Raw genomic sequence first — 25,740 nt, forward strand, 5'->3', positions numbered from 1 at the left:
CCTCCCACGCCCCTAGAACTCGGGTCTATCAGAGGTCAGCAGCTTGGCCAGGACAACCTCCTTCACCAACCAGTGAAGTCCTCCCGACCCAGAGTTGGGTGGAAGCCGTGGGTCTGGGGCCCAGCATCTGCTGTATTCCCCGAGCCCCGGTCAGCGTCAGGGGGGAACGGAAGGGAAGGAATCTCGGAACCGCCCTCTCCTCCTCTCCTCCGGGGATAACCAACTGAGCCAACAAACGCTGAGCGGATCCATCACACGCTGAACCGGACGTGGAGCTGCGTGAGGGCGGGGCTCCACCTGCCTTCCGGGAAGGGAGACGCGGGTGCGACTGCCGCGCTCTGGCTCCGTACGGTGTTAGCCCGGCCCATTCACTCCACGGTTTGGGATTCAAGTCGACCCTGTAAAACGGAGGGACCAAGATCCGGCGGAACCAGAGGAACTACATTTCCCAGCAGGCCGTGGGCCCCGAAGTGCCCGTCCTTCCGGCGGCGCGTGTGGAGCGGGCCTCGGCTCCCCGTGTGGTGCAGGCGGACGCATGGATGCCCCCGGCCGGTGGCAGAATCTGCCCAGCGGGCCTAGCCTAAAGCACTTGACTGACCCGTCTTACGGAATCCCGCAGGAGCAGCAAAAGCCAGCGTTGCAGGAACTGACACGGGCGCACGTCGAGTCCTTCAACTACGCGGTCCGCGAGGGGCTCAGCCACGCGGTGCAGGTGAGCGCGGGGTCCTCGCGGGCTCGTCGGCTCTGCGTTCTCCAGCGCCGCTGGGTCCTGCGCCTTCCGCGAGGAGGCGAAGCCCCGGGCGGGGCGGGAGGGGAGGCTGCGCGTGTTGCGCCCGGGGTCGGCGGGGTGGGGGTAGGATCAGGATCCAGGAGGCGGGGGAGGCGGGGGCGAGCGGGGCCTGGGCGGAGTGGGGCAGGGGTCCCGGAGAGATGCTGGGCGGTCACAGTGCACTCCTGGATCGCGCCAGGCTCCGCGCGGGGCCCGGGCGTGGAGTGGCGTGGACTAGGGGAATACTGGGTGAACCTGTGGCTGCGGGATTTCTCTGTGACTCGAACGGTGGTGTTTTGTAGGCCGGGTTTCAGCGGCGTGCGGTGAGAGTGAGGAAGTGCCCCGTGGTGGTGGGCTTCCCAGGCATTCACCACGCACAGACTTTCACATCCCTGGGAGATTTACTTCTCTGAAACTTACCTGAAGAGGTTCTCTCTCTCTCTCTCTTTTTTAATTTTATTTATTTATTCATGAGACACACACACACACACAGAGGCAGAGACACAGGCAAAGGGAGAAGCAGGCTCCATGCAGGGAGCCCGATGTGGGACTCGCTCCTGGGAGTCCAGGAACACGCCCTGGGCTGAAGGCAGATGCTCAACCGCTGAGCCCCCCAGGCGTCCCTCGTGATACATTGTTTCTATCTATGTATGTATGTATGTTCAATTTGCCAACATATAGAATAACACCCAGTGCTCATCCCGTCAAGTGCCCCCCTCAGTGCCCGTCACCCAGTCACCCCCACCCCCTGTCCACCTCCCTTTCTACCACCCCTTGTTCGTTTGCCAGGGTTAGGAGTCTCTCATGATACATTGTTTCCATTGAAGTGCATGCAGAAAGTGTAGTCACATGGATCAAGGTGCTGCACCCTAGCTGGTACCATAATACTCTGTGAAAATATTGTTACATAAAACACAGTCAAGTAAATGACTACCATTTATAAAGTCAAGGGAAGAGTAGCATTTGTCATTTTTGTTTATTTAGAGTTTTGCCCAATTCGGAGGGGGGAGGGTGGATTCCTTCATTCTGTGAGTCCAAATTGATGCCTCACAGGCGGCTTTTCAGAATTACGGTCAATTCTCATTATTCAGGAATTCATGTTTGTGAATTGCCTACTGGCTAAAATTTATTTGTAACCCCCAAATCAATACTCAGCAACATGTGCAGAATGGTGAAAAATTTGAATTGCCCAATGTGCATGGTCCCAACTGAAGTCCAAGAAGGTGATGCTCTGCTTTCCTGTTTCAAGCTCTCATACTAATAAGTATCCTTTTTGAAGTCTGTCCAGTTTTTCTTGTTCTGGTGCTTTTTGTTGGTGATTTAACTGTTTAACATTGCTCTCAAGCACAGTGCTAAAGTGCTGTCTAGTGTTCTAAATGTAGAAAGGCTGTGATGTACCCCTTAAGAGAAAATTTGTGTGAGATAACCTTTGTTCAGTCATGAGTTAGTGCTGTTGGTTCTGAGTTCAGTGTTAATGAATCAACAATATGAATTAAATAAAGTGTCCTTCAAACAGGGTTATGTACTGATCAGTTGACAAAGTGTGATCAGAGACTCACAGGAACCTAACTTTGTATTTCCCCTAAGAACAGTGGTTCAGTATTCACTAATTCAGTGTTCATGACTCCTTTATAGACCGTAACCGTCTCAAGTAATGTGATTGTTTTGAGATATAGATAGTGCAGCTGTGGCTTGAGAAAGTGAATCTTCTCCCTTTTAGAAATTAATGCTTCATCCTTAAATAGGGTATAGATTAAAAAAATTTTATAGAATATTAAACTTATAACAATGACAGCTTTAGATAAAATTTTAAAATTTAGAAAAGGTCAATTGAACTGACAAGAGGGGGAGAACCTTCTTTATATTCTTGGCACCATTTCTGGCATTCTTGTTCTAACGCTAAGGCTAGGAGGTTGTTCATAGTTAACCTGTAGGGGAGCTCAGTGATGCCCCTTCCTCTGAACAATAGAGCTTCCCCCAGGGAGTAGGGCAGAGAAGAAATGGTTAGGAATGGGAAGAATCACCAGGGCCACTACCCACATGGCTCTGGCTGCAGTGCGAAGCCACTGTGGAATGAAATGTACAAATATCAAAGAATGGCATTAGAGTGTCTGCTCCTAAATCGGGAGGATGTTTCCGTATGCTTGCCTGTTAGCAGCAGTCCCATTTGTCTTGCTATGTTCTTAGCAGACACCAGGTATAATAGAGAAGGCAGGCACTTTGAACAGCTTTGTTCTAGACACAACTGTACTCCAGAGCCTACCACGAATTTGACGTGCATTAGACACTTATAATCTGAATTAGCGTGCTAGAGTTTTAGGGACTTAGGGGATGAGTAGAATAGATGTAGCTTTAACCATCTTCTTAGATATGTCACATTTAGCATTATGGGCATCAGTGCTTGTAGAACGTGTGGGGTTTGGAAGACTCTTAGAGAAATGAGCCTTAGAAATGCAAGCAGTTGATAGTGTGAATTGTCTTTCAGGCTATACCTCCCTTTGAATTTGCTTTCAAAGATGAGCGGATCTCTCTTACTATTGTGGATGCTGTCATCAGTCCACCCATGGTTCCAAAAGGGAACATCTGCAAAGAGCTCAACATTTATCCAGCAGAATGCCGGGGCCGGAGGAGTACCTACCGTGGCAAGTTGACAGTGAGTACATGTGACAGTGCGTGACTCTCAGACTATACATTTTTGAGAAAAAGGCTGATGCCTAATAAAATTTATACCAGATTTCTGCTTTCTTAGTACTGCCATCTAAGAGACCCTGTCTTCTATATCTGAAGCATAAAATCATTCACTTTATGGTTTTCTTCCTTATTCTTTTAAAATTCTTGTTCTTATAGATCCAGGTAATTTCTTTCCATTAATTTTTTTTTTCCCTCTCTCTCTCATTTTTATTTAGGCTGACATCAGCTGGGCAGTGAATGGAATCTCAAAAGGAATCATTAAACAGTTTCTTGGTTACATTCCCATCATGGTGAAGTCTAAGCTCTGCAACTTACACAGTCTTCCCCCCAAAGCCCTCATTGAGCACCATGAAGAAGTAGAGGTAACTTATAGCCAGTATGCTTCAAGGCCAGGTGATGATAGAAAAGGCTTGGGTTGGGAGTGAGAAGATAACGACACTTGTCAGTTGGAGTCAGTTTTCCTTTCTGTGCTTCAATTTCTGGTTAGGTAAATGGGTCTTACTACCATGTGTGCATCCTGTGTAGGGCTCAGAATGAGTCTCAACAAGGGAGTGTATAAAAAGTGGCCACACAATTAGAGAACATTATTATGGAGAAAGAATTGATTTTTCCCGAATTTTCTGTAAAATACACATTTAGAGATGTCTGCTTTACCAGCATTAAGATTCTGTGAACATACTAAATGCTTCCCATACCTTCCCTTCAGCATCTTTTTCAGCTGCATTATGTGGTTTTGCAGTATTGAGTTGAAGTGATCACGGAGAGAGACTGTGTTACGTCTCGGGATGAGGGTTATGGTGTCAGATGGGTTTGACACCAAACTGCTCTACTTGCCAGTTACATGGTTTGGGGCATGTTCCATCTTTCTGAGCCTAAGTTTCCTCTGTGGGGCATAACAACTGTGCCACTCGTTATTATGAGGATTAAATGGAATGGTGACATAGAACTTATACCTGCTTCATAGTGGGCAATCAGTGTGTAGTAGCATTTTATTTATTACAGAAGTGTGATACTAGAGGTATTAAGAATATTTTCCTCTTTAGCTCATCTGAATTTCTGGTTTCCAAAGTTTTTACACAAAGGTTTTAAACTTATTTAGAAAACCTTATTTGCCTGGAAGGAAAATGGCTATTGTTTTCATGTCTTTAGAGTAAAGTTTTTTTGGTTTTGTTTTGTTTTTTAAATATCATTTGAAGATGGGGCACCTGGGTATCTTAGTCAGTTAAACATCTGCCTTCAGCTCAGGTCATGACCCCAGGGTTGTGGGATCAAGCCTCTCATCAGGCTCCCTGCTTGGGAGGGAGTCAGCTTCTCCCTCTGTCTCCCCTCTCTGCTCTTGCTCGCTCTCTCTTGCTCTTGTCTCATAAATAAATAAATAAATAGATAGATAAATAAGTAAAATCTTTAAATAAATATCATTTGAAGACAAATCATTTTAGGGGACAAAAGGGCAAGTTAGGTCAAGTTTGTCCAGTGGAAGAGAGTACCCTGATTTTCTTCCATACTTTTCTCCCAGGTCCCTGGAACCTTTCTAATGCACTGAAAAAGACTGTTAATTCACAAACTGATAGTTTCCAGATAGTTTCCAAGGGATCCATAGACCCTTTTGCCTCTGTGCCTCTTTTGCACCTTGCACTGCATCTGACAGTTAGCTTCATGTTTACAATGAATGTTTCTTTGTTTAACAAATTATAATTCATATCTTTGGCAGGAAATGGGAGGCTATTTTATAATTAATGGCATTGAAAAAGTCATCCGAATGTTGATTATGCCTCGGAGGAATTTCCCCATTGCAATGATAAGACCAAAATGGAAAACCAGAGGGCCTGGCTATACTCAGTATGGTAAGTTGTAGTGATCTTTGGAATGTTCTCTTAGAAAAGTTTTGTTTTTCTAGTAAGCATTTCTGTGTTAAGATTTTATAGTGGGGGGTGCCTGGGTGGTTCAGTCAGTTAAGCACCTATCTTCAGCTCAGATCATGATCCTAGGGTTCTGGGATCCAGTGCTGTGTTGGGCTCCCCGCTCAGCAGGGACTCTGCTTTTGGCACTCCCCCTGCCTGTGTGCATGCATTTGCGCGCTCTTTCTCTGTCAAATAAATTAATAAATTTTAAAATTTGTTTACGTGAGAGAGCACAAGCAGGAGAGAGAAAAGCAGACTCTGCTGAGCTGGAAACCTGATGTGGGGCTTGATCCCAGGACCTTAAGATCATGACTGAGCCAAAGGCAGCTTAACCAGCTTAACCAGTTGAGCCACCTAGGTGCCAAATAAAATCTTTCCCAAAAAAGGGGGCGGGGGGGTGGGGGCGCCCAGGTGGCTCAGCAGTTTAGCACTGCCTTCAGCCCAGGGTGTGAACCTGGAGACCCGGGATCAAGTCCCACGTCGGGTTCCCTGCATGGAGCCTGCTTCTTCCTGTGCCTGTGCCTGTCTCTCTCTCTCTCTCTCTCTCTCTCTGTCTCTCACGAATAAATAAATAAAATCTTAAAAAAAAAAAAAAAAGGATTTTATAGTGGGAAACCCTTTCTATTATGTATCATTTTGTTCACATTGAAAGAACACGTATATTTATGATACTACATATGAAGATGAAGGTTGGCCTGACTGAGAGGTAGGTTTGGGCCTCAAAAGTCTTCTGGTGCAGACTACCATGGCATTCTTCTTGGGGTCCTTGGCTGACAGACACCTGACCTCTGAGCACTCTCTGTGACAGTGCCTGGCTTCATAAGACTTTGCATTATTGGGCAACCTTACAATTCAATAATTTATTCTAATCTAAAAATCAGCCTTAAAGATAGACATACATACTGTATCTAGAATAATAGCATCTCAGCAAGTCCAAATGCCTAGTCATTTATTCTTTTGCATCACTGATGCAGAGTGCCTTAGCAATCTTTGTTTAAAGCTGAAACAAACTTAAAATCTAAAATTTTCTTTTTCTCATTTGAACTCTTAGATTATACCATCATCTCCTGACCAGATTCCACAGGGTATGGGGGATATAAAATGCTATATGATCAGATTCTGCAGGATGCTAGCGATATAATGTGTTGTAAGACATGGACCCTGCCCTCTAAGGAAACTTTGAAGTTTGAATCTGTAGCTTCAGTTACTTTGAGTGGTTTTCAACCCAGGGAGATGGTGCACTGTTGGGGACATTTGGCAAGGTTTGGAGACATTTTTGGTTGCCAGTCTTAGCTAACCTTGGTGATTTGGCTTTATTTTTAAGAGAGTAAAGGGACGCCTGGGTGGCTCAGTGGTTGAGCATCTGCCTTTGGCTCAGGGTGTAGTCCTGGAGTTCCAGGATTGAGTCCTGCATTAGACTCCTTGCATGGAGCCTGCTTCTCGCTCTGTGTGTCTGACTTTCTCTTTCTGTGTTTCTCATGAATAAATAAATAAAATCTTAAAAAAAAAAGTAAAAGTAATTCAGAAAAAAAAAGATGATCGAAGCAGTTACGGTATCACTGAGTTTTTTACTTTTTGCTTTGTTTCAACAGGAGTCTCCATGCACTGTGTGAGGGAGGAACATTCTGCTGTCAACATGAACCTTCACTACTTGGAAAATGGCACGGTCATGTTGAACTTTATTTATCGGAAAGAACTCTTTTTTCTTCCTTTGGGATTTGCACTTAAGGTGTGACATAGTGAATATATTTCTTTTGCTATGAAGAGCTTCACTGGAAGTCACATTTGGGGCAGAATGAATATGTTCTCCACAGCGGAGTTCATGCTGTAACAGCTTTGCACTGCTCCATAACAAATTATCCAAAGTTCACTGGCCTAAAGAATCAGTCAACATTTCCCTCTCAGTATTTCTGTGGTCAGAAATTTGGAAGTGGCTGGGGTCAGGGACACATCTGCCTCAAGGTCTCAGGAGGTTGCAGTAAGATGTCAGAGTGGCTGCAGTCATTTAGAAGGCTTGACCAGCAGCCAGAGAATCCACTCCCAAAGTGCTCACTCTTGGCTGGCAAGTCAGTACAGTCTCTTGGCAGGAAGGCTCAGTTCCATTCTGCATGGGCCTCTCCATAGGCTGCTTGAGGCAGCTCTCTTCCCTGAGAGGGTTAGCCAAAAGAGCAAGGCTGACCTGGTCCTTGTTATGACCTGTCCTTGAAAGTCACACATCCACTTCTTCAGCACATGGTCTTGGTCACATGGGCCCATGCTGACTTAGTATGGGAGGAGGCTATATAAGGCTGTGAATACCGGAAGGCAAGGATCATTGGGGCCATCTTGCTATCTTCTTGACATACAAGCCCTGCTTTATTTTGGGGAATTCATTTCGATTCACCAATAGTGGAGTAGTTATTTTTCTTGGATATTAGAAAAATTGAGAATAGTTATCTAACGAGTGAAATCGTTTAGTTACTACCAATTAAAAAGAAAACCTTTTTTTTTTTTTCTGTTCTAGGCACTTGTCAGTTTCTCCGATTATCAGATTTTTCAGGAGCTCATCAAAGGCAAAGAGGAGGACTCTTTCTTTAGAAACTCAGTTTCTCAGATGTTAAGGATCGTAATGGAAGAGGGTTGTTCCACACAAAAACAGGTCCTTAACTATCTAGGTGAACGCTTCAGAGTAAAGCTCAGTCTCCCTGACTGGTATCCAAATGAACAAGCTGCAGAATTTCTGTTTAAGTATGTGTGCTTTTGCTTAAACTGTTTTTTGTGGGGTGGAAGGTGTCAGTGGTAGTTTATATTGATTGTTGTTAGGGCTGGTGAGTCATCTGGGACTCAGAATGGACCTGTGGGTAGGATTCTGGTCTAAGGAAGTGGGGGCTAGCTCTGTTTCTGTGGCCATCCTCACCTTTCTTTTTGTGGTACTTTCATTTTATTTTATTGTACTTTTACACTTTTATTTTGAAACGACTTCAAACTTCCAGAATTGCTGCAAAAATGGTACAGTGGATCTGCCAAAAAAAAATGGTACAGTGGACCCTTACATTCACTAGTTATCTTTTTTACTACATTCACTTTCTTAATTTCTTTGCATGTAGATAAATGTTTTTCTTTCTGCAGCATTTTAAAGTTTTGGGCATCATGTCCCTTTATTTCCCCAAGGCAAGGACTCTGTTATGTAACCACCATATAGTTACTAGTGCCATCCAGTAGGCAGCCACAAGTCCCATACTGAGAACTTGAATGGCCAGTGCAACTGAGAAGCTGAATTCTTAATTTTATTTAATTTTAATTAATGTAAATTAAAATGGCTACATGTTGCTTGTCATGCCGTATTGTCCAGCAGAGCCCTAGATTTTGTGACTACGTACAGTCCTTTTGCTAATGTTGCCAGTAAAGATGAAAATGGTTTTTTGAAAATGAGTAAATAGGAATAAGTAAATAGGAATTGGGAACTTTGATTAGTACTAGTGGCAACTGAATTGTTTTAAGCTTTACTTTTTGTTTTGACAGCCAGTGCATCTGTATCCACTTGAAATCCAATACTGAGAAGTTTTATATGCTTTGTCTCATGACACGGAAACTCTTTGCTTTAGCCAAAGGAGAGTGCATGGAAGACAATCCTGATAGTTTAGTGAACCAAGAAGTCCTCACACCTGGTCAACTCTTCCTTATGTTTCTGAAGGTAAACACCTGCTGCTTTCACCGTGGGTAGTGGTCCTGCTTGCAGAATGGTGAGACAATTTCCAGCAGTAGTGTTTCCTACGTATTTATGATTTGTAGGTGTGGCATTTTACATAGTCTTGCCTTTTCTTTTTCTTTTTTTTTTTTTTTAGTCTTGCCCTTTCTTTTTGTTTGTTTAGCAGTAAGGGAGTTAATCAAAGATCTTAGTTTATATCAAATTCAGAAATTTCTTTAATGCTTCTTAGAGGCTGAGTAAAGACAACATCAAACGTTGGTCATAACATTAATGGTAACATGTTACTGACCTAACGTATGTGATCTCCTTACTTTTGTACCAGCTTTGTTTTAAGCTTCCGAGCCTCTGAATTTGGGACATAATAATCTTCAGGAAGGTACAGGACATTGACATAATCTGAATTACAGGCTTCGTTAGCTATTTCACAGAGTGTTGCAGCAGAGATTGAAGTGTCCTGTGATTTCTGTGCTTGGTTCTGAGGGTTTCTTATTGGGCGGGGGGTGGGGGTGGGGAGCTAGAGATACTACAGAGCTGCCCTTTCTAAGAGCAGATTGGGTGGACGCTGTTCATCATCTTCTGTGGGGTCTCCCCTCCCTGCTCAGCTTTATACGCCTAAACCTTTCACTGGAAAGGCTGGTGAACCTTATAGATGGCTTCTGAGAGGCCTCTCTCACTTCTCTAGCACTGTTGTGTGTAGGCCTTACATAGAACAAGTCCCAGTCATTCAAATTGCTTTTCTAAATCTAAAAGGTGCTAGAACACACACACACAAAAAAAAACACGAATTGGCAGGACAACCTGACCTGCCCTGACATGATGCTATTTATAATTTTTATTGATTCTACTTAGTGTGACAGTTTGTGTGTTTCACTGTAGAAATGTGTTTGATTACAAGCCAGTGCCTCAGTCTTCATAATACATGTTGGGTTTATGCACCTGCTACCTTTCTAAACTCTGGGGAATTCTTAATACTGAAATACATTTGGCCTAAGCAATCCTCTAATGCCCTGCTTCATGAAGAAAAGTTTGTTGTGAGGATTAAATAAATATGCAAAGTACCATTTTACAGTATGCATCCAAGAACTACTAGCTGCTTGCCCTCGCAGGTTAACAACAAAGTGGCAGTAGGCAGAGAGAGTAAGCTCCTCATTCTTCCCACCGCCTCCTGTCTTGGGTTACAGAACTGCTTCCGGTATCTCTGACCCTCAGTTCTGTGGCTTTCTTTTTCTCTTCTCTTCTCTTCTCTTCTCTTCTCTTCTCTTCTCTTCTCTTCTCTTCTCTTCTCTTCTCTTCTCTTCTCTTCTCTTCTCCTCTTTTCTTCTCTTCCCTCCCCTCCCCTCCCCTCCCCTCCCCTCCCCTCCCCTCCCCTTCCCTTTTCCATTTTGTTTTAGATTTATAGGAGAAGAAAACATCAGTCTTTCCTATGATCTTGTCAACTATCTTGTATGTTGGGTGTCATTTGAGATACTGAGCTCTTCCTAGTTGATTTTATTGTTAGGACAGCGGGCTGCTGCTGCTTGGTCTCAAAGCTTTGTTGCCTGTCTCCGGTAGAAGCTGTTTTGACTGCTTGATTAAGAGCATTTTAATGAAAAACTTTTCTAAAACCAAAGCAAACCGTTTTGATTCTTTCCATTTGTGTCAATAATCTTGATAGGAGCAACTTTGCCCCACTCCAAGGGATATTTGACGATGCTTGGAGACATTTTCGGTTGTCACAGCTTGGGGGGATGCTTTTGGCATCCAGTGGTTAAGGGCCAGGGATGCTGCTAGACATCCTACATGCATGCAGGGTGCCTCTGCACAAAGAACTATTCCAGCCAAAATGTTGATAGTGCCAAGGTTGAGAAACTGATCTACAGGAATTTGTAGCTTCTGTCTTAAGAATGCCTAACCTAAGGGCAGCCTGGGTGGCTCAGTGGTTTAGTGCCACCTTCAGCCCAGGGCATGATCCTGGAGTCCCAGGATTGAGTCCCATGTCAGGCTCCCTGCATGGAGCCTGCTTCTCCCTCTTCCTAGGTCTCTGTCTCCTTTTCTGTCTGTCTCATGAATAAATAAATAAAATCTTTAAAAAAAAAAAAAGCCTAACCTATAATAGTGCATCGAAAGGCTGGTTTTCAGGGTTATAGGCCACATGTTTTCCATGTCAAATGTATACGTTGTGGGCCTTTGTTGTGGGTATATAGATTACGTAGGAGTAAATACAAAAAGCAAATAATCTGAATATAATAGTTTAAATTTTATTTCAGGAAAAAATGGAATCTTGGTTAGTGTCTATTAAAATAGCTCTAGATAAGAGGTCTCAGAAGACAAATGTGTCCATAAACACTGAAAATTTGATGAGGATTTTTAATCTGGGAACAGACCTTACAAAACCATTTGAATATCTTCTTGCTACTGGGAATCTGCGTTCTAAAACAGGTAAAATAAAACAGATTGGCTTCATTTTAAGTTAAATCTTAATTGCTCAGTATTGGTTCTCTTTAAAAGTGAACTTGTCTCTTCGATTTCACGTTGTAAATTTGACAAGTGTGTGTCAGCCTGAAAGGCTTGAGATGAGGCATCCGTAGAGCTTAAATCCATTTCTCATCGTCACATGCATCTCTGTGCCTCCTTCCATAGTACTAACGACAGTGTAATCTGTGAGTGACAGTTACCAGGACAGGCAGTTTGGAAGGGTTGTAGATACATGCCCGTCCCTAAACTAGGTGCATCAGCCAGGCCTGAAAAACTTAAGTGGTCTTTGAGAGCCCAGATATCTGCTGGGGTTTTTTTTGTTTTTTTTTTTAAAGATTTTATTTATTTATTCATGAGAGACACAGAGAGGCAGAGGGAGAAGCAGGCTCCATGCAGGGAGTCCGATGTGGGACTTGATCCTGGGTCTCCAGGATCAGGCCCTGGGCCAAAGTTCTGAGCCACCAGGGCTGCCCTCTGCTGTTTTTTTTAAACAGATGGTCCCGATACAGATTTTTTTTTAGGACTAATAGCTTCTTACATACTCTCCAGTTCCTTCTGATGCATCCCATTTAGTTGCTCGCTGTTTCATGTTCCTTTAATGTTTCCCACAAAGGAGGTAGTAGTAGAGGGGAGAGGGAACCCATGGGGCTTATATAATTTGGGAAATCAAGATTTTGACTGCCTTTTTACTACTAATTTTGTAAACTCTTCCCACTCATCAGAGCTAATAAACTTTATGGTAACTCCGTGGTTTTTAGTGTGCTCTGAGTTTTCTGTCCCCAGAGCCGCAAATTAGAATAGACTTTGTTTTTTAAATTGAACCTGTATTTGAATGATTTTTGTTTTATTAAGGTCTTGGCTTCCTGCAAGATTCTGGACTTTGTGTTGTGGCTGATAAGCTGAACTTCATACGCTATCTCTCCCATTTCCGCTGTGTGCACAGAGGGGCTGATTTTGCCAAGATGAGGACCACCACAGTACGCAGGCTGCTGCCAGAGTCCTGGGGTTTCCTTTGTCCTGTGCACACCCCAGATGGGGAGCCCTGTGGCCTGATGAACCACTTGACCGCTGTGTGCGAGGTTGTCACACAATGTGTGTATACGGCATCTGTTCCCACTTTGCTCTGCAGCTTGGGTATGTTGTGTAAGGTTTGAAACAGTCTTATTTGGGTATGTGGGTTTTAACAGGTACAGACTATTAAGTTAGGCTTTTTGAGGTGCTGAGCAGAGAATTCCTGCAAGAATTGTTTCCTCTTAAAAAAAAAAAAAAAAAAAAAAAAAAAAAAAAAAGAATTGTTTCCTCTTCTACATAGCAGTTGGGCTGGTTCCTTGGCTTTTCTGTAGGTCGGGTGCATTTTTTGAAAATAAGTGAAAGAGAAATTAAATGTTGTAGTTTTGCTCTTTCACATTCTCTCCCTCAAAAGACGTCATAGCATTTGAAATAAAGCAGCATTCAGCATTTAATATTGGAAAAAGCATTTTGAGTCGCTCTCCCTGCATCTGGTGGCTTAACTCCTGGACCTCTAAGTAGGAAAGAAGGTCCTTTTGCAGGAAAACAGTTAAAAAGGTGTTGTTAGTCTGTACCCTGGTGTTAATCAGAGACACAGCCTTTGTTCCTGGGGACTTCTAGCCACTCTCTCTGCTTTGGCTGAATGTCCTGGAATGACCACAAAAGCACTAGTATTAATGCTGCGGTTACAAATACATTTTAGCAAATAGGGCAAATTCACAGGTGTGGAATCCACAAATAATGAGGATTAAATGTAGTTAGTTAGGTTTTGGGGGAAGAGTTAATCTGTTTGTCAAAATGTAGAAGGTATGCAGTGGAAAGCCTCTCTTAGATCCCTGGCCCCCAGCTGCTCTCCCCTCAGATGGACAGAGTCATTCATTTCTTGTGTGTCCTTGTTGAAATGATTTAGAAACACTCAAGCGATACAAAAATGTTCTGGTGTAGAGACAAGATAACTAGATGTCTAAAATGATGAAGTGGCTGTTGAGCCCACCTGGAGGGAGTTTTTAATGTAAGAAAGTGTTCAGATGTGAACCTTCTGTTTGTTCCCTTCCACCAGGGGTCACTCCAGTTGATGGAGCTCCACATCGACCCTACAGCGAGTGCTACCCTGTCCTGCTAGATGGCGTCATGGTTGGCTGGGTGGATAAGGAGCTTGCTCCTAGCATTGCAGAGTCTCTCCGACATTTTAAGGTTGAGTCTTTGTGAATTGTTCTATCCCTTCATCTTAAGTCGTCAGTCCTTTTCTGGTTGTTGAGATAGCCCCAGGGCCGTCTAGAGTGGTCAGGGGGTCTGGAGGCCAGAAGCTAATTCCCTAAGTGCCTGCACATTCCCCAGAATTGCAGAATCTTGTCTTGGGCTGACCTCAGAAGTCGGACTCTGGGACAAATGCTTTGACCTGCATGCATTTTTTTTTTTTTTTTTTTTTTTTTTTTGGTAGTTTCACCGAGGCCCTAGTCTAAGAAATCTAAGAAATCTTAACTTTTTTTGTTTTGAAAATACTAATGGTGGGGTCCCTGGGTGGCTCAGTGGTTGAGTGTCTACCTTTGGCTCAGGTCATGATCCTGGGGTCCTAGGATCGAGTTTCTGTATCGGGCTCCCCGCATGGAGCCTGCTTCTCCCTCTGCCTATATTTCTGCCTCTTTCTGTGTGTCTCTCGTGAATAAATAAATAAAATCTTAAAAATAGGGATCCCTGGGTGGCGCAGCGGTTTGGCGCCTGCCTTTGGCCCAGGGCGCGATCCTGGAGACCCAGGATCGAATCCCACATCAGGCTCCCGGTGCATGGAGCCTGCTTCTCCCTCTGCCTGTGTCTCTGCCTCTCTCTCTCTCTCTCTCTCTCTGTGACTATCATAAATAAATAAAAATTTTAAAAAAAAAAAAAAAAATCTTAAAAATAAATAAATTTACATAACAGAATTTACCATCATAACCATGTTTAAGAGGTTTTCTACTTCTAATGAGGTCTGTTTGGGTAGCCTGTATTTTACCCATTTTATTTTGATTTCTTGGAGTTGTACAGAGTATACTTATAATTTTAAATTTTAGTTTCAGTAGTTTTTTTGCTGTTGTCATTTCTTACTCAGTACATTTGTCTGCCCCCCCCCACTCCTTTTTTTCTTGACTAAGTTAAACAAGGGGGATTTGTTGGTTTGTTTTTTTTTTTAAAGTACCAAGAATTTTGATTTGTTGCTTTGAGCCTTTTTCGGTACTGTACCTCATTAAGTTCAGGTTTTATCTTTGTTAACTTGTGGGGGTTTTACGTATGTGTGTTCTGTTTGTTTGGGTTTTTTTTAGCTTTTATGTTAAGAATTTAATCCATCTGTTTTTGTTGATGACTTGTTTAGCTGTGAATCCCCAGAAGTTCTGATATATAGGTCTTGTTATTTTTTTTTTCACATTTTTGTAATGTGTGTTTATATTTTACCCTGGAGTTGGTTAGTAGAAGTTTTGTTGTTTTGTTTTTTAATTTCCAGGTAGAAGAGCCTTTTCATTGAGTACAGTTTAAAATAAAACCAGTAATATACTACATTCTAGACATCAGAGGACAAAGTTTTACTTATGCATCCACGTGCACCTTCTTGGTTTACCTTTCCTCTAGGCTCCCCTTTACCAGTTTGCCACATAGTGAGGTACCACCCACCCCCCAGAAAGTAGGGCTTTGGCCAATTCTGGATATGAGGTGAGTAGCATTCTGTGTGGTGATGAGACTGGAAGGGCACAAAGTTATTACTGGCATAACTGATTTAAATTTTTTCTTTAAGATTTTATTTATTTATTTTTTTTAACATTTTTATTTATTTATGATAGTCACAGGGAGAGAGAGAGGCAGAGACATAGGCAGAGGGAGAAGCAGGCTCCATGCACCGAGAGCCCGACGTGGGATTTGATCCCGGGTCTCCAGGATCGCGCCCTGGGCCAAAGGCAGGCGCCAAACCGCTGCGCCACCCAGGGATCCCAAGATTTTATTTTTTTATTCACGAGAGAGGCAGAGACAGGGAAAGCAGGCTCCATGCAAGGAGCCTGATATGGGACTCGATTCCAGGACCTCCGGGATCACGGTCTGAGCTGAACGCAAATGATCAACCACTGAGCCACCCAGGTGTCCCACTAATTTAATTTCTTGATGCTGCTTTTTATATTTGGCCTCCTTTCCCATTCTACCCACCTCCTAGGTGACAGGAGGATAAATTTGAAACACATCACTTCTTCTTAATTGAACTCTGTTGAAAACAGGTATTAAAAGAAAAAAGAATTCCTCCCTGGATGGAAGTGGCCCTTATCCCTATGACAGGAAAACCAAGTTTATACCCAGGATTGTTCCTGTTTACCACTCCTTGTAGATTGGTACGGCCTGTGCAGAACTTGGAATTAGGCAAAGAAGAACTAATTGGAACTATGGAACAGGTATGTAGAACATTGTGATTGGTGCCTGTATATGCTCCTGTTACAGTACACAACTTTCGGAGACTTAATAACCACTCTTTTTTAAAAGTGTTATCGGGGTACCTGGGTGGCTCAGTCAGTTAAGTGTCCAACTCTTGATTTCTGCTCAGGTCATGATCTCAGGGTCATGGGATCGAACCCTAAGTCGGGCTCTGCACTCAGCAGGAAGTCTGCTTCACATTCTCTCTTTCCCTCTGTCCCTCTGCCTGCTTGCATGAGCACCTGTTTCTCTCTCTCAAAACAACAACAACAACAACAAAAAAAACCAGAAAACTTCTTTTTATAAAGAAAGTGTTGTTGTTCTTTAATAACAATTGGGCATTTGAAAAAAATCAGAATTTACTTTCTGCCTCCTACCAGAACAAAGCAGTTTTCACATGTTCCTTCACTGTGCTTACATATCGAGAAAGAGAGTTGGTGGTCACATTACCTGCCTTCTCATCCCGCCCAGCTCCTTTGCACCTGACTCTGAGTCAGGTGGTGAGGTGGGAACATTCCATTAGACTTAATATTTGCCTACATCTTTGCAGTTGCAAAACTGTGGGCTTTGTGCTACCTCAAAATGTCTGTCTTCCTGTCCTTCACAGTTGGACCAGGGTAGATTTAGAATGAAATGCATCAGGCAAACAGTATTTCTGACTGGAAGCTTCTCCGTGCTTCCCAGTGGATCCCATCAGTGTTCATGATATGGAGTGGGAACGTTTGCATTCACATCTTTGAGTCCTAAACTCAGAGAGAGGATGAGTTCATATGTTAGCAGTGAGTTATTCTGTGCCTTGAACTTCCTCACCCTTCCTCTCTTCCAGATCTTCATGAACATTGCCATCTTTGAGGATGAGGTTTTGGCTGGAGTTACCACTCACCAGGAGCTCTTCCCTCACAGCCTGCTGAGTGTGATTGCCAACTTCATCCCCTTCTCCGATCACAACCAGAGTCCCCGAAATATGTATCAGTGCCAGATGGGTAAGATGGAGTGGAGGGTGGTGGGATTCACACAGAAGAAAAGTGCTTATAACTTTTTTATTTTGAAATAATTTCAAATTCAGAAAAATGTTGTGGGCATGGTACAAAGAACTTCTGTAAGCCCTTTATGTAGATTCTGTTAACATGTGCACTGTTTTCCATTTGGAGGTAAATTGCAGACACGATGCCCCTTTATCCCTAAATATTTCATTGTGTATTTCCTAACAGCAAGGATGTCTCCTTACATATAACAAGGGCAAATATTAACATCAGGAAATTGATGTTAATGACATTGATATTGATGTCATTATACTGTTCTATAGTCCTTACTCTGATTTTGATTGATCATCCCCAAAATATGGTTTATGGCAAATTTTTTTCTGTGTAGCACCTAGTCCAGGATCACGCAGTGTATTAGGTGACACATCTCTTTAGTCATTTAATTCTTTTTTTTTTTTTTTTAAGATTTTATTTATTTATTTGACAGAGAACAAGCAGGAGGAGCAGCAGGGAGAGGGAGGAGCAGGTTCCCCCCTGAGCAGGGAGCCTGATGGGGGCTCCATCCCAAAGCTCCAGGATCATGACCTGAGCTGAAGGCAGTCATCTAGACACTCTCTCCTTAGTCTTTTATTTTTATTTTATTATATTTTTTTAAAGATTTATTTATTTATTTATGATAGAGAGAGGCAGAGACACACACAGGCAGAGGGAGGAGCAGGCTCCATGGTGGGAGCCCGACGCAAGACTCGATTCCGGGACTCCAGGATTGCGCCCTGGGCCAAAGGCAGGCGCCAAACCGCTGAGCCACCCAGGGATCCTCTCTTAGTCTTTTAAATTAGATCCTTAGCCTTTGTCATTTTTGATTTTAACATTGTTTAACAAAAATATAGTTTATTTTGTAGAATGTTTATTGATTTGGTTTGTCTGAGATCTTGTAATTTGATTTTTGAAGAACACAAGCCCTTGTAGTCACCCACATCTTATCACTTCTGGTGCTCTGCCTACCTAATGATTCAGGTTTCCGTTGAGTGTTGCATCCCTTGAGCCTAAAAAACCTTCCTATAACATTTTTTATAGTAGGTGGCTGGCTACAAATCCTCTTAGGTTTTATTTCTCCAAAAATGTCTCTATTTCATCTTTACTTGGAACTGGATGTATGATTCTGATTTGACAGTTACTTTTTTTTTTTTTTTTTTTAGCACTTAAGAGATGTTACACGGTCTCTTCTTGGTGTCTAGAAGTCAGTGATTGATTGTATATAATGTGTTATTTTCCCATCCTTAAGATTTTCTCTTTATATCTGGTTTGTAGCTGATTAAGTATGATATGTCTAGATATGATCTTTGTGCTTGCAGTTTACTGATATTCTAAAATCTGTTCTTGTTTTTTTTTTTAATCTGTTTTAAAAGATATCATCAGGGGCACGTGGGTGGCTCAGTTGGTTAAGCATCTGTCTTTGGCTTGGGTCATATCTCAGGGTCCTGGAATGGAACCTCACATTGGGCTCCCTGCTTAGAGGGGAATCTGCTTCTCCCTCTCCCCCTACCCCTCTGCCCTGCTCGTGTTCTGTCTCTGTTGTGTGCATGCTCTCTTTCAAATAAATAAAATCCTTAGGGGAAAAGGAAAAAAAGACTATGGGTTCTATTATGTTCCTCTGAAGAGGATTGGTCTTATCTTTAACTGTTAGGTAGTGGAACAGAGCAGTTGAAGTATGTTCTTCTGGCCTGAGGTGGGCTGCTCAGATCTGTCCCATGCATGCATAGTTCAGTCCACCGAAGATTTGACTCGGTTTATATGCAGAATTTCAGGCTCTTTACTGTTCCTTCCTTTCTAAAATATCCCCTCTTACATTTGAGTTGCTCTTGTGTTCTGAACTCTACTCCTTGGTTCTTCAAGCCAGCAAGACTGTAGGTCTCTAAGTTGTAGCCACTATACTGACTGGACCATCAGGCAAAACATTAAAAACTAAAAAAGCTAGTATTTTCACTCTGTTCCATTTCTTTTGTTCAAGTGTAAATTCGTCTCTAGTACCTGTTAGCTCTTGGTTATTTTCCAGTGGGTTCAGATTTTGTGTGTGTGTGTCTGTGTGTGCATAAGTGGTGATTTTCTGTTTTATATTGTTCTGGATTTTATGTGCTGAGAGTGGTCTTGTAGGAGCAGCATTTTATTACTGGAAACTGGAAGTCTCCTTTTCTGTCTTTTAAAATTCCGCTATGTATGTATGCATATATATATTTAGTCTTAACATTGTTTCAAATCGATACTCTATAATGTAGTACAAAGAAGTCTTACTTCCCTACCCTCTGTACCCCACACCCAGAATTAACAAACACTGGCATTTTGCTGTGTAAGAAAATAATCTAATTCGATAATAGTTACTGTCCCCTTTTCACCCCTTCTCTTCCACTAGTAATACCCTGTAGTTTGTTTATATATATAGATATAGATATCCTTTATAATCTCCTTTTTTATGCTTTTTTTACATAATATACATGTCCCCATAAACTAGGTATAGAATTGTCTGGGATGTGTTACAAATGTACATAAATCATACATTAAATGACATTCTGTGCTTTTTTTTTCCCCACTCAGCATTGTTTTCATGGTCTGATTACATAGATACATGTGATTCTGCTTCATTTTCATGCTGTGTATTGATTTATTCATTGCTCTGTGATGTATATTTTATTGTTTCCAATTTTATATATGACCTTTATAATCAAGGGGAAAAAAAGAAGATGCTACAGGCTTGGTTTTTTTTTTTTTTTTTTCCCTTTGTAGGGAAGCAAACTATGGGCTTTCCACTTCTCACCTACCAAGCCCGATCAGATAATAAACTGTATCGTCTTCAGACCCCACAAAGCCCTTTAGTGAGACCATACATGTATGATTATTATGACATGGATAACTATCCAATTGGGACAAATGCCATCGTTGCTGTTATTTCTTACACTGGGTATGATATGGAAGATGCCATGGTAAGTTCTACTAAGAGATGTAGTTCCATTCCTTTTAATTTTTAACTTTTTCATTTACTGTTTTTCTGTATCCCTGCACATGAGTATTCTGTTAAATGATTAGTTCCTAGTCTCCATTGAAAGTGGTAAGCCCTGAGGAATATTCACTAAATATTCAGATATGCATATATTGTGCATATTTGAGTGCATAGTATGAGTAGATGTTGAATGAATGTAGTTTTGGATATATCTACCTTTTATATTCATTATGCATGATTAGGCTTTAAGCCCTTTATAAGTGGGTTTTGTTTTTTATTTTTAAAAAAAGATTTATTTATGAATTTATTCATGAGAAACACACAGAGAGAGGCAGAGACATGGGCAGAGGGAGAAGCAGGCTCCCCGCAGGGAGCCTGATGAAAGGAATCGATCCTAGGACCCTGGGACCATGACCTGAGCCAACGGCTCAACCACTCAACCACTGAGCCACCCAGGCGCCCCTATCAGTGGGTTTTAATAGTATAGAAAGCTTGGAAAATTTGGAGGTTTTTTTTTTTTTTTTTTTTTTTAAGATTTTATTTATTTATGGTGAAGACGCTTGACCACTGTCCCAGGATGGTGACACCTGTGGCCATCACTCTTTCTGTAACCCTGAAGTGAATTGAGGCTGGCAACCCCACATCATGTCGATGCTGAACCGAGCGACTCAGGCCCTCAGGAAGCCCGAGGCCAGAGGCATGATCCGGACCATCATGCGGGCAGGCCAGGCCACATCTGGGCCTCCATTAGGTCCCATCCTGGGTCAGAGAGGTGTTTCCATCAACCAGTTCTGTGCAAGGAGTTCAACAAGAAGACAAAAGACATCAAAGAAGGCATTCCTTTGCCCACAAGATTTTTGTGAAGCCTAATAGGACATTTGAAATCAAATTGGACAGCCCACTGTTTCCTACTTCCTGAAAGCAGCTGCTGGGATTGAGAAGGGGGCCTGGCAGACAGGGAAGGAGGTGGCCAGCCTGGTGACCTTGAAGCATGTGTATGAAATCGCCCAAATTAAAGCTCAGGATGAGGCCTTCGCCCTGCAGGATGTGGTTCACTCTGTCCTCTGTGGTTCACTCCATCATTGGCTCTGCCCATTCCCTGGGCATTCGTGTGGTGAAGGACCTCCATTCAGAAGAGCTGGCAGCTTACCACAAGGAGCAAGCCACATTCTTGGCTGCCCACAAAGAGGCAGATTTGGCAGCCCAGGCAAAAGCTACCAAGAAGTGACCCTGTCCTCCACATGCCAGGATTTTGAAGGGAATGGCTGAAATGGAGGCCAGTTGGAAAAGCTGTACTGAAGGGGTGGAAGGAGGCGACACCAAGCTGATTATTTCCCTGACTTTAAATTATATATTTTTACACATATGACAATATCAAGAAATCAAACTTTAAACATCCTTCTGTCATCAAAAAAAAATTTTTTTATTTATTTGAGAAACAGTGTGTGCACACAAGCAAGGAAGGGAGAGGGGCAAAAGGAGAGGGAGAGGCAGGCTTCCTGCTGGGCAAGGAGCCCAATGCGGGGCACGATCCCAGGGTCCTGGGATCAGGACCTGAGCTGAAGGCAGATCCTTAACCAACTGAACTACCCAGGTGCCCCTGAAATTTAGAGTCTTTATATTTTTTTTTAAAGATTTTATTTATTTATTCATGAGAGAGAGAGAGAGGCCGAGACACAGGCAGAGGGAAAAGCAGGCTCCACTCAGGGAGCCCAATGCGGGACTCGATCCCGGGACTGCAGGACCTCGGCCTGGGCTGAAGGCAGGCGCTAAACCGCTGAGCCACCCAGGGATCCCTGGAGTTTTTAAATTAGAATGCCAGTTATCCTAAACCAAGTATTTTAATTCTAGCCATCTTTATTGTGAAAATCCCCATTTGGCCTCAGTCTCTTAAATTAATGATTCTTTGACTTTGTAGATTGTGAATAAAGCCTCCTGGGAACGAGGCTTTGCCCATGGAAGTGTCTACAAGTCCGAGTTCATAGATCTCTCTGAAAAAATTAAACAAGGAGATGATAGTCTGGTGTTTGGTGTCAAGCCTGGGGACCCACGGATTTTGCAGAAGTTAGATGATGATGGATTGCCATTTATTGGAGCACGGCTGCAGTATGGAGATCCATATTATAGTTACCTGAACCTCAACACCGGGGAAAGCTTTGTGACGTACTATAAGTAAGTTTGGGTACCCAGTGCTGGTTATTTTTTTTTTAAGATTTTATTTATTTATTTATGAGAGACACAGAGACATAAGCAGAGGGAAAAGCAGGCTCCCTGCAGGGAGCCCGATGCAGAACTTGACCAGAGCCAAAGGCACCCAGCCTCTGAGCCACCCAGGTGTACCCACCCCCCTCCCCAGTGCTGTTTTTTAAAGGTGGTTTTCTCAGTGAAATTGCCAAGGTCAGTGAAAGTTATCTTGTAACAGGAGAGTTGTGGAAAAAATATAAGTGGTAGCTCGGTTACTCAGTCATAACTGAATTGGTATTTCTTAAATGAGACACAGTTCTGTGTCTGTCTTTTTCTATTTCTCTTGTCAGTCTGTTACACGATTTGATAAGTTATCTGTGACTTCTTTGAAAACTGAGTTATTCAAACTTGCTATCTCTCTCATGAATGTTTTTTTGGGTTTCCCTAGCTAAAAATGTCAAGTTCAGTGTGCCTCTCGTTAAAATTAAAAATGTAAAAAAAAAAAAAAAGTGTCTAGCTTATTTTACATCTATTAAATGGTTTTAGCAGTAGGTCTTTGTTATGGTGTTTTGGTAGTCTCTTGTGACTATTCTTTCAGATGAGCAGAGTTCTGTAGCAAATCGAATCAGTAGCCCTGTTCATAAATACTTTCAGGGATATCAAATCTATTTGTACTGGAGAATAAATGAAAAAATAAATTTTGCAAATATCCTTTATGTCAGTAAAACTGAGGTGTCTTTGTAAGTTTAAAAATAATAGTTTGACCTTCTGTCTCCTTTTTTCCCCCAGGAGTAAAGAAAATTGCATTGTGGATAACATCAAAGTGTGTAGTAATGACACTGGCAATGGGAGATTCAAGTGTGTTTGCATCACGATGAGAGTCCCTCGGAACCCAACCATTGGAGATAAATTTGCTAGCCGTCATGGGCAAAAGGGCATCTTGAGCAGGTTGTGGCCAGTTGAGGACATGCCATTTACTGAGAGTGGGATGGTCCCAGACATTCTGTTCAATCCTCATGGTTTTCCCTCCCGCATGACTATTGGTATGTTAATTGAAAGTATGGCAGGGAAGTCTGCTGCTTTGCACGGTCTCTGCCATGATGCTACACCCTTCACCTTTTCAGAAGAGAACTCGGCCTTAGAATACTTTGGTGAGCTGTTAAAAGCTGCTGGCTACAACTTCTATGGCACTGAGAGGTTGTATAGTGGCATCAGTGGGATAGAACTGGAAGCAGACATTTTCATAGGTGTGGTTTATTATCAACGTTTACGCCACATGGTCTCAGACAAATTCCAAGTTAGAACCACAGGAGCCAGAGACAAAGTCACTAACCAGCCCATTGGGGGAAGAAACGTACAGGGTGGAATCCGTTTTGGGGAAATGGAGCGGGATGCTCTCTTAGCTCATGGTACATCATTTCTCCTTCACGACCGCCTCTTCAACTGTTCAGATCGATCGGTAGCCCATGTCTGTGTCAAGTGTGGTAGTTTACTCTCTCCACTGTTGGAGAAGCCACCTCCTTCTTGGTCTGCCATGCGCAACAGAAAATACAACTGTACTTTGTGTGACCGCAGTGATACTATCGACACTGTTTCTGTGCCTTATGTTTTCCGGTATTTTGTAGCTGAACTGGCAGCTATGAACATCAAAGTGAAATTGGATGTTGTTTAACTTGATGTGGCCTTTTGGGTTAGGAGAACTGTCAGATTAAAACAAAATGTGACTTTAGCTCAGTGAAGATATTACTTGGTTACTCTGGAGTTATTTTCAAGCATGTTTCCCACCAAGACTTGGCAACTAAGAATTCAAGATTTCTGAGTCTGACCAGAAGAGTAACTACTAAAGTTGATTTTCAGTACACTTGTTCAAAAATTCGATGAGTATCTTAAATGATTCTACTGGTAAGTAGAAGGATATATAGGGAAGTCTTTCCAACCCCAGGGTCTTTGAATCCTACTTTCAGTGGGCAGTGAGTGTCGAACATTTCCCTGTCTAGAACAGAGCAATCCAATACAAATACAATGCAGGCCGTTTATGTAATTTTATATTTGCTTATATCCACATTAAAATAAAAACAGAAGGTAGCTCTATCGAAGTGTAATTATTACATAAAACTGCATATAGTTAACATACAATTTGATGGGTTTGAGCATACGCATACACTTATCAAAAATGATCACCACAATCAAGGTAATAAACATCACCTCCAAAAGATTCCTTGTGCCCTTTGTGTGTGTGTGTTTGGTAAGAACACTGAATATGACCATCTACCTTCATAACAAATGTTTGGATGTACGATAGAGCATGGTTAGCTACAGGCAGCATTTACTCACCTTGTAACTTAGAACTTTACCAGCAGCAACTCCCATTCCTCTCCACCAGCTCCTGCTAGTCATCATACTAGTCGAGGAGTTTGACTATTTTAGATATCCCATATAAATGAGATCATGCAGTATTTGTGCTTCTGTGACTGGCTTATTTCACTTAGCACAGTGTCCTTCCCATGTTGTTGCATATGGTAGAATTTCACTCTTTCTTAAGGCTGAATAATAGTCCATTGTTTGTGTGTGTGTGTAGATCTTTATTCATCTCTCCCTCTTTTTAAAAAGATTTTATTTGAGAAAGATAGCAAGAGAAAGCACCAGCAGGAGGGGTTGGGGGAGAAGCAGGCTCCCAGTGAATGGCCGTCGAGGCTGCAGTTATGCAACTTCCGATGTGTGTCATGACAATGTCACTGCTTTTTAAACTTGATCACTCTTTATTTTAGTAAAATGCCCCCAGAGTCCACAAAACTCAGATTTGCAGAGGTTTTATTTTTTGGCCTTAGAACCTGCAGAAATTAGGAGGTACTGACCCCAGTGTGGCAGCCTTGGCCCAGGATTGTTTGCCTTGGCAGATATGTTCATACAGATGAATATAAAAAATTCTTTTTCTTTGGCTTATTGCTTTTTTTTTTTTCATCCTCCCTTCTCACCTTCCCCTAAAGAAAGCTACTTCTTCATTTGGTGGTACAATTATTTTTTTTAACTAAAATAAGATAAAATTCTTAAAAAAAAAGAGTTGAGCAGGAAGGCTCTATCCCAAGACCCTGGGATCATGACTGGAACCAATGGCAGACGCTCAACCAAGTGAACCATCCAGGTATCCCTATTTGTTCATCTCTTGGTCCGTATCTTAGAGATAATATTCATATACTATATTTTATTTAATGTAATCTAGCCAAAATGCCATTTTCACATGTAATAAATACTAACAATTTATGGAGATGTTTTATATTCTTTTTTTCATACTAATCTCTAAAATCCAGTGGCTATTTTATTCATGTACAATATTTCATTGTATGGTTGTACTGTTCCCTACTGATGCATATTTGGGCAGTTCCATTCTTTGGCTATTATAAACAGTGTTGGCAGTAGATAAACTTATTGTCTTCACTCGTGAATACATGCCTTTTGATATTAAACTTTACAAAGATAATTCTTGAGTCTGGGTTTAGGTGTCTATTACTAAATATAAGGCAGATAGGGGTAGACTGGGAAAAAGTATATCCTGGCTTTGCTTCATGAAACATGGGGGGGAAAAAAAAGGAAAAATACTTCGAGTCTCTTGGTTGATACTTCCACCTGCTGTTAGTAGAATC

The 25,740-nt window shown here is 42.2% G+C and overlaps 1 protein-coding gene and 1 pseudogene across 1 annotated transcript; both read left to right on the forward strand.

Annotated features, from left to right (window-relative positions):
• The first annotated feature begins 460 nt into the window (after positions 1-460).
• POLR1B (RNA polymerase I subunit B) lies at positions 461-25,577 on the forward strand. Its single transcript, XM_025453928.3, has 15 exons — positions 461-712; positions 3,255-3,422; positions 3,676-3,822; positions 5,172-5,304; positions 6,954-7,090; positions 7,865-8,088; positions 8,863-9,034; positions 11,296-11,467; positions 12,356-12,637; positions 13,572-13,705; positions 15,748-15,918; positions 16,764-16,920; positions 19,702-19,898; positions 21,834-22,087; positions 22,889-25,577. The coding sequence occupies exons 1-15, from the start codon at positions 536-538 to the stop codon at positions 23,769-23,771; spliced, it is 3,408 nt and encodes a 1,135-aa protein (XP_025309713.3). The 5' UTR covers positions 461-535; the 3' UTR covers positions 23,772-25,577.
• Positions 19,944-21,827, forward strand: LOC112664395 (39S ribosomal protein L11, mitochondrial-like; annotated as a pseudogene).
• Positions 25,578-25,740: the final 163 nt, after the last annotated feature.

The sequence above is a fragment of the Canis lupus genome, chromosome 17 (genome assembly GCF_003254725.2).
Source record: "Canis lupus dingo isolate Sandy chromosome 17, ASM325472v2, whole genome shotgun sequence".
NCBI classification, from domain to species: Eukaryota; Metazoa; Chordata; class Mammalia; order Carnivora; family Canidae; genus Canis; species Canis lupus.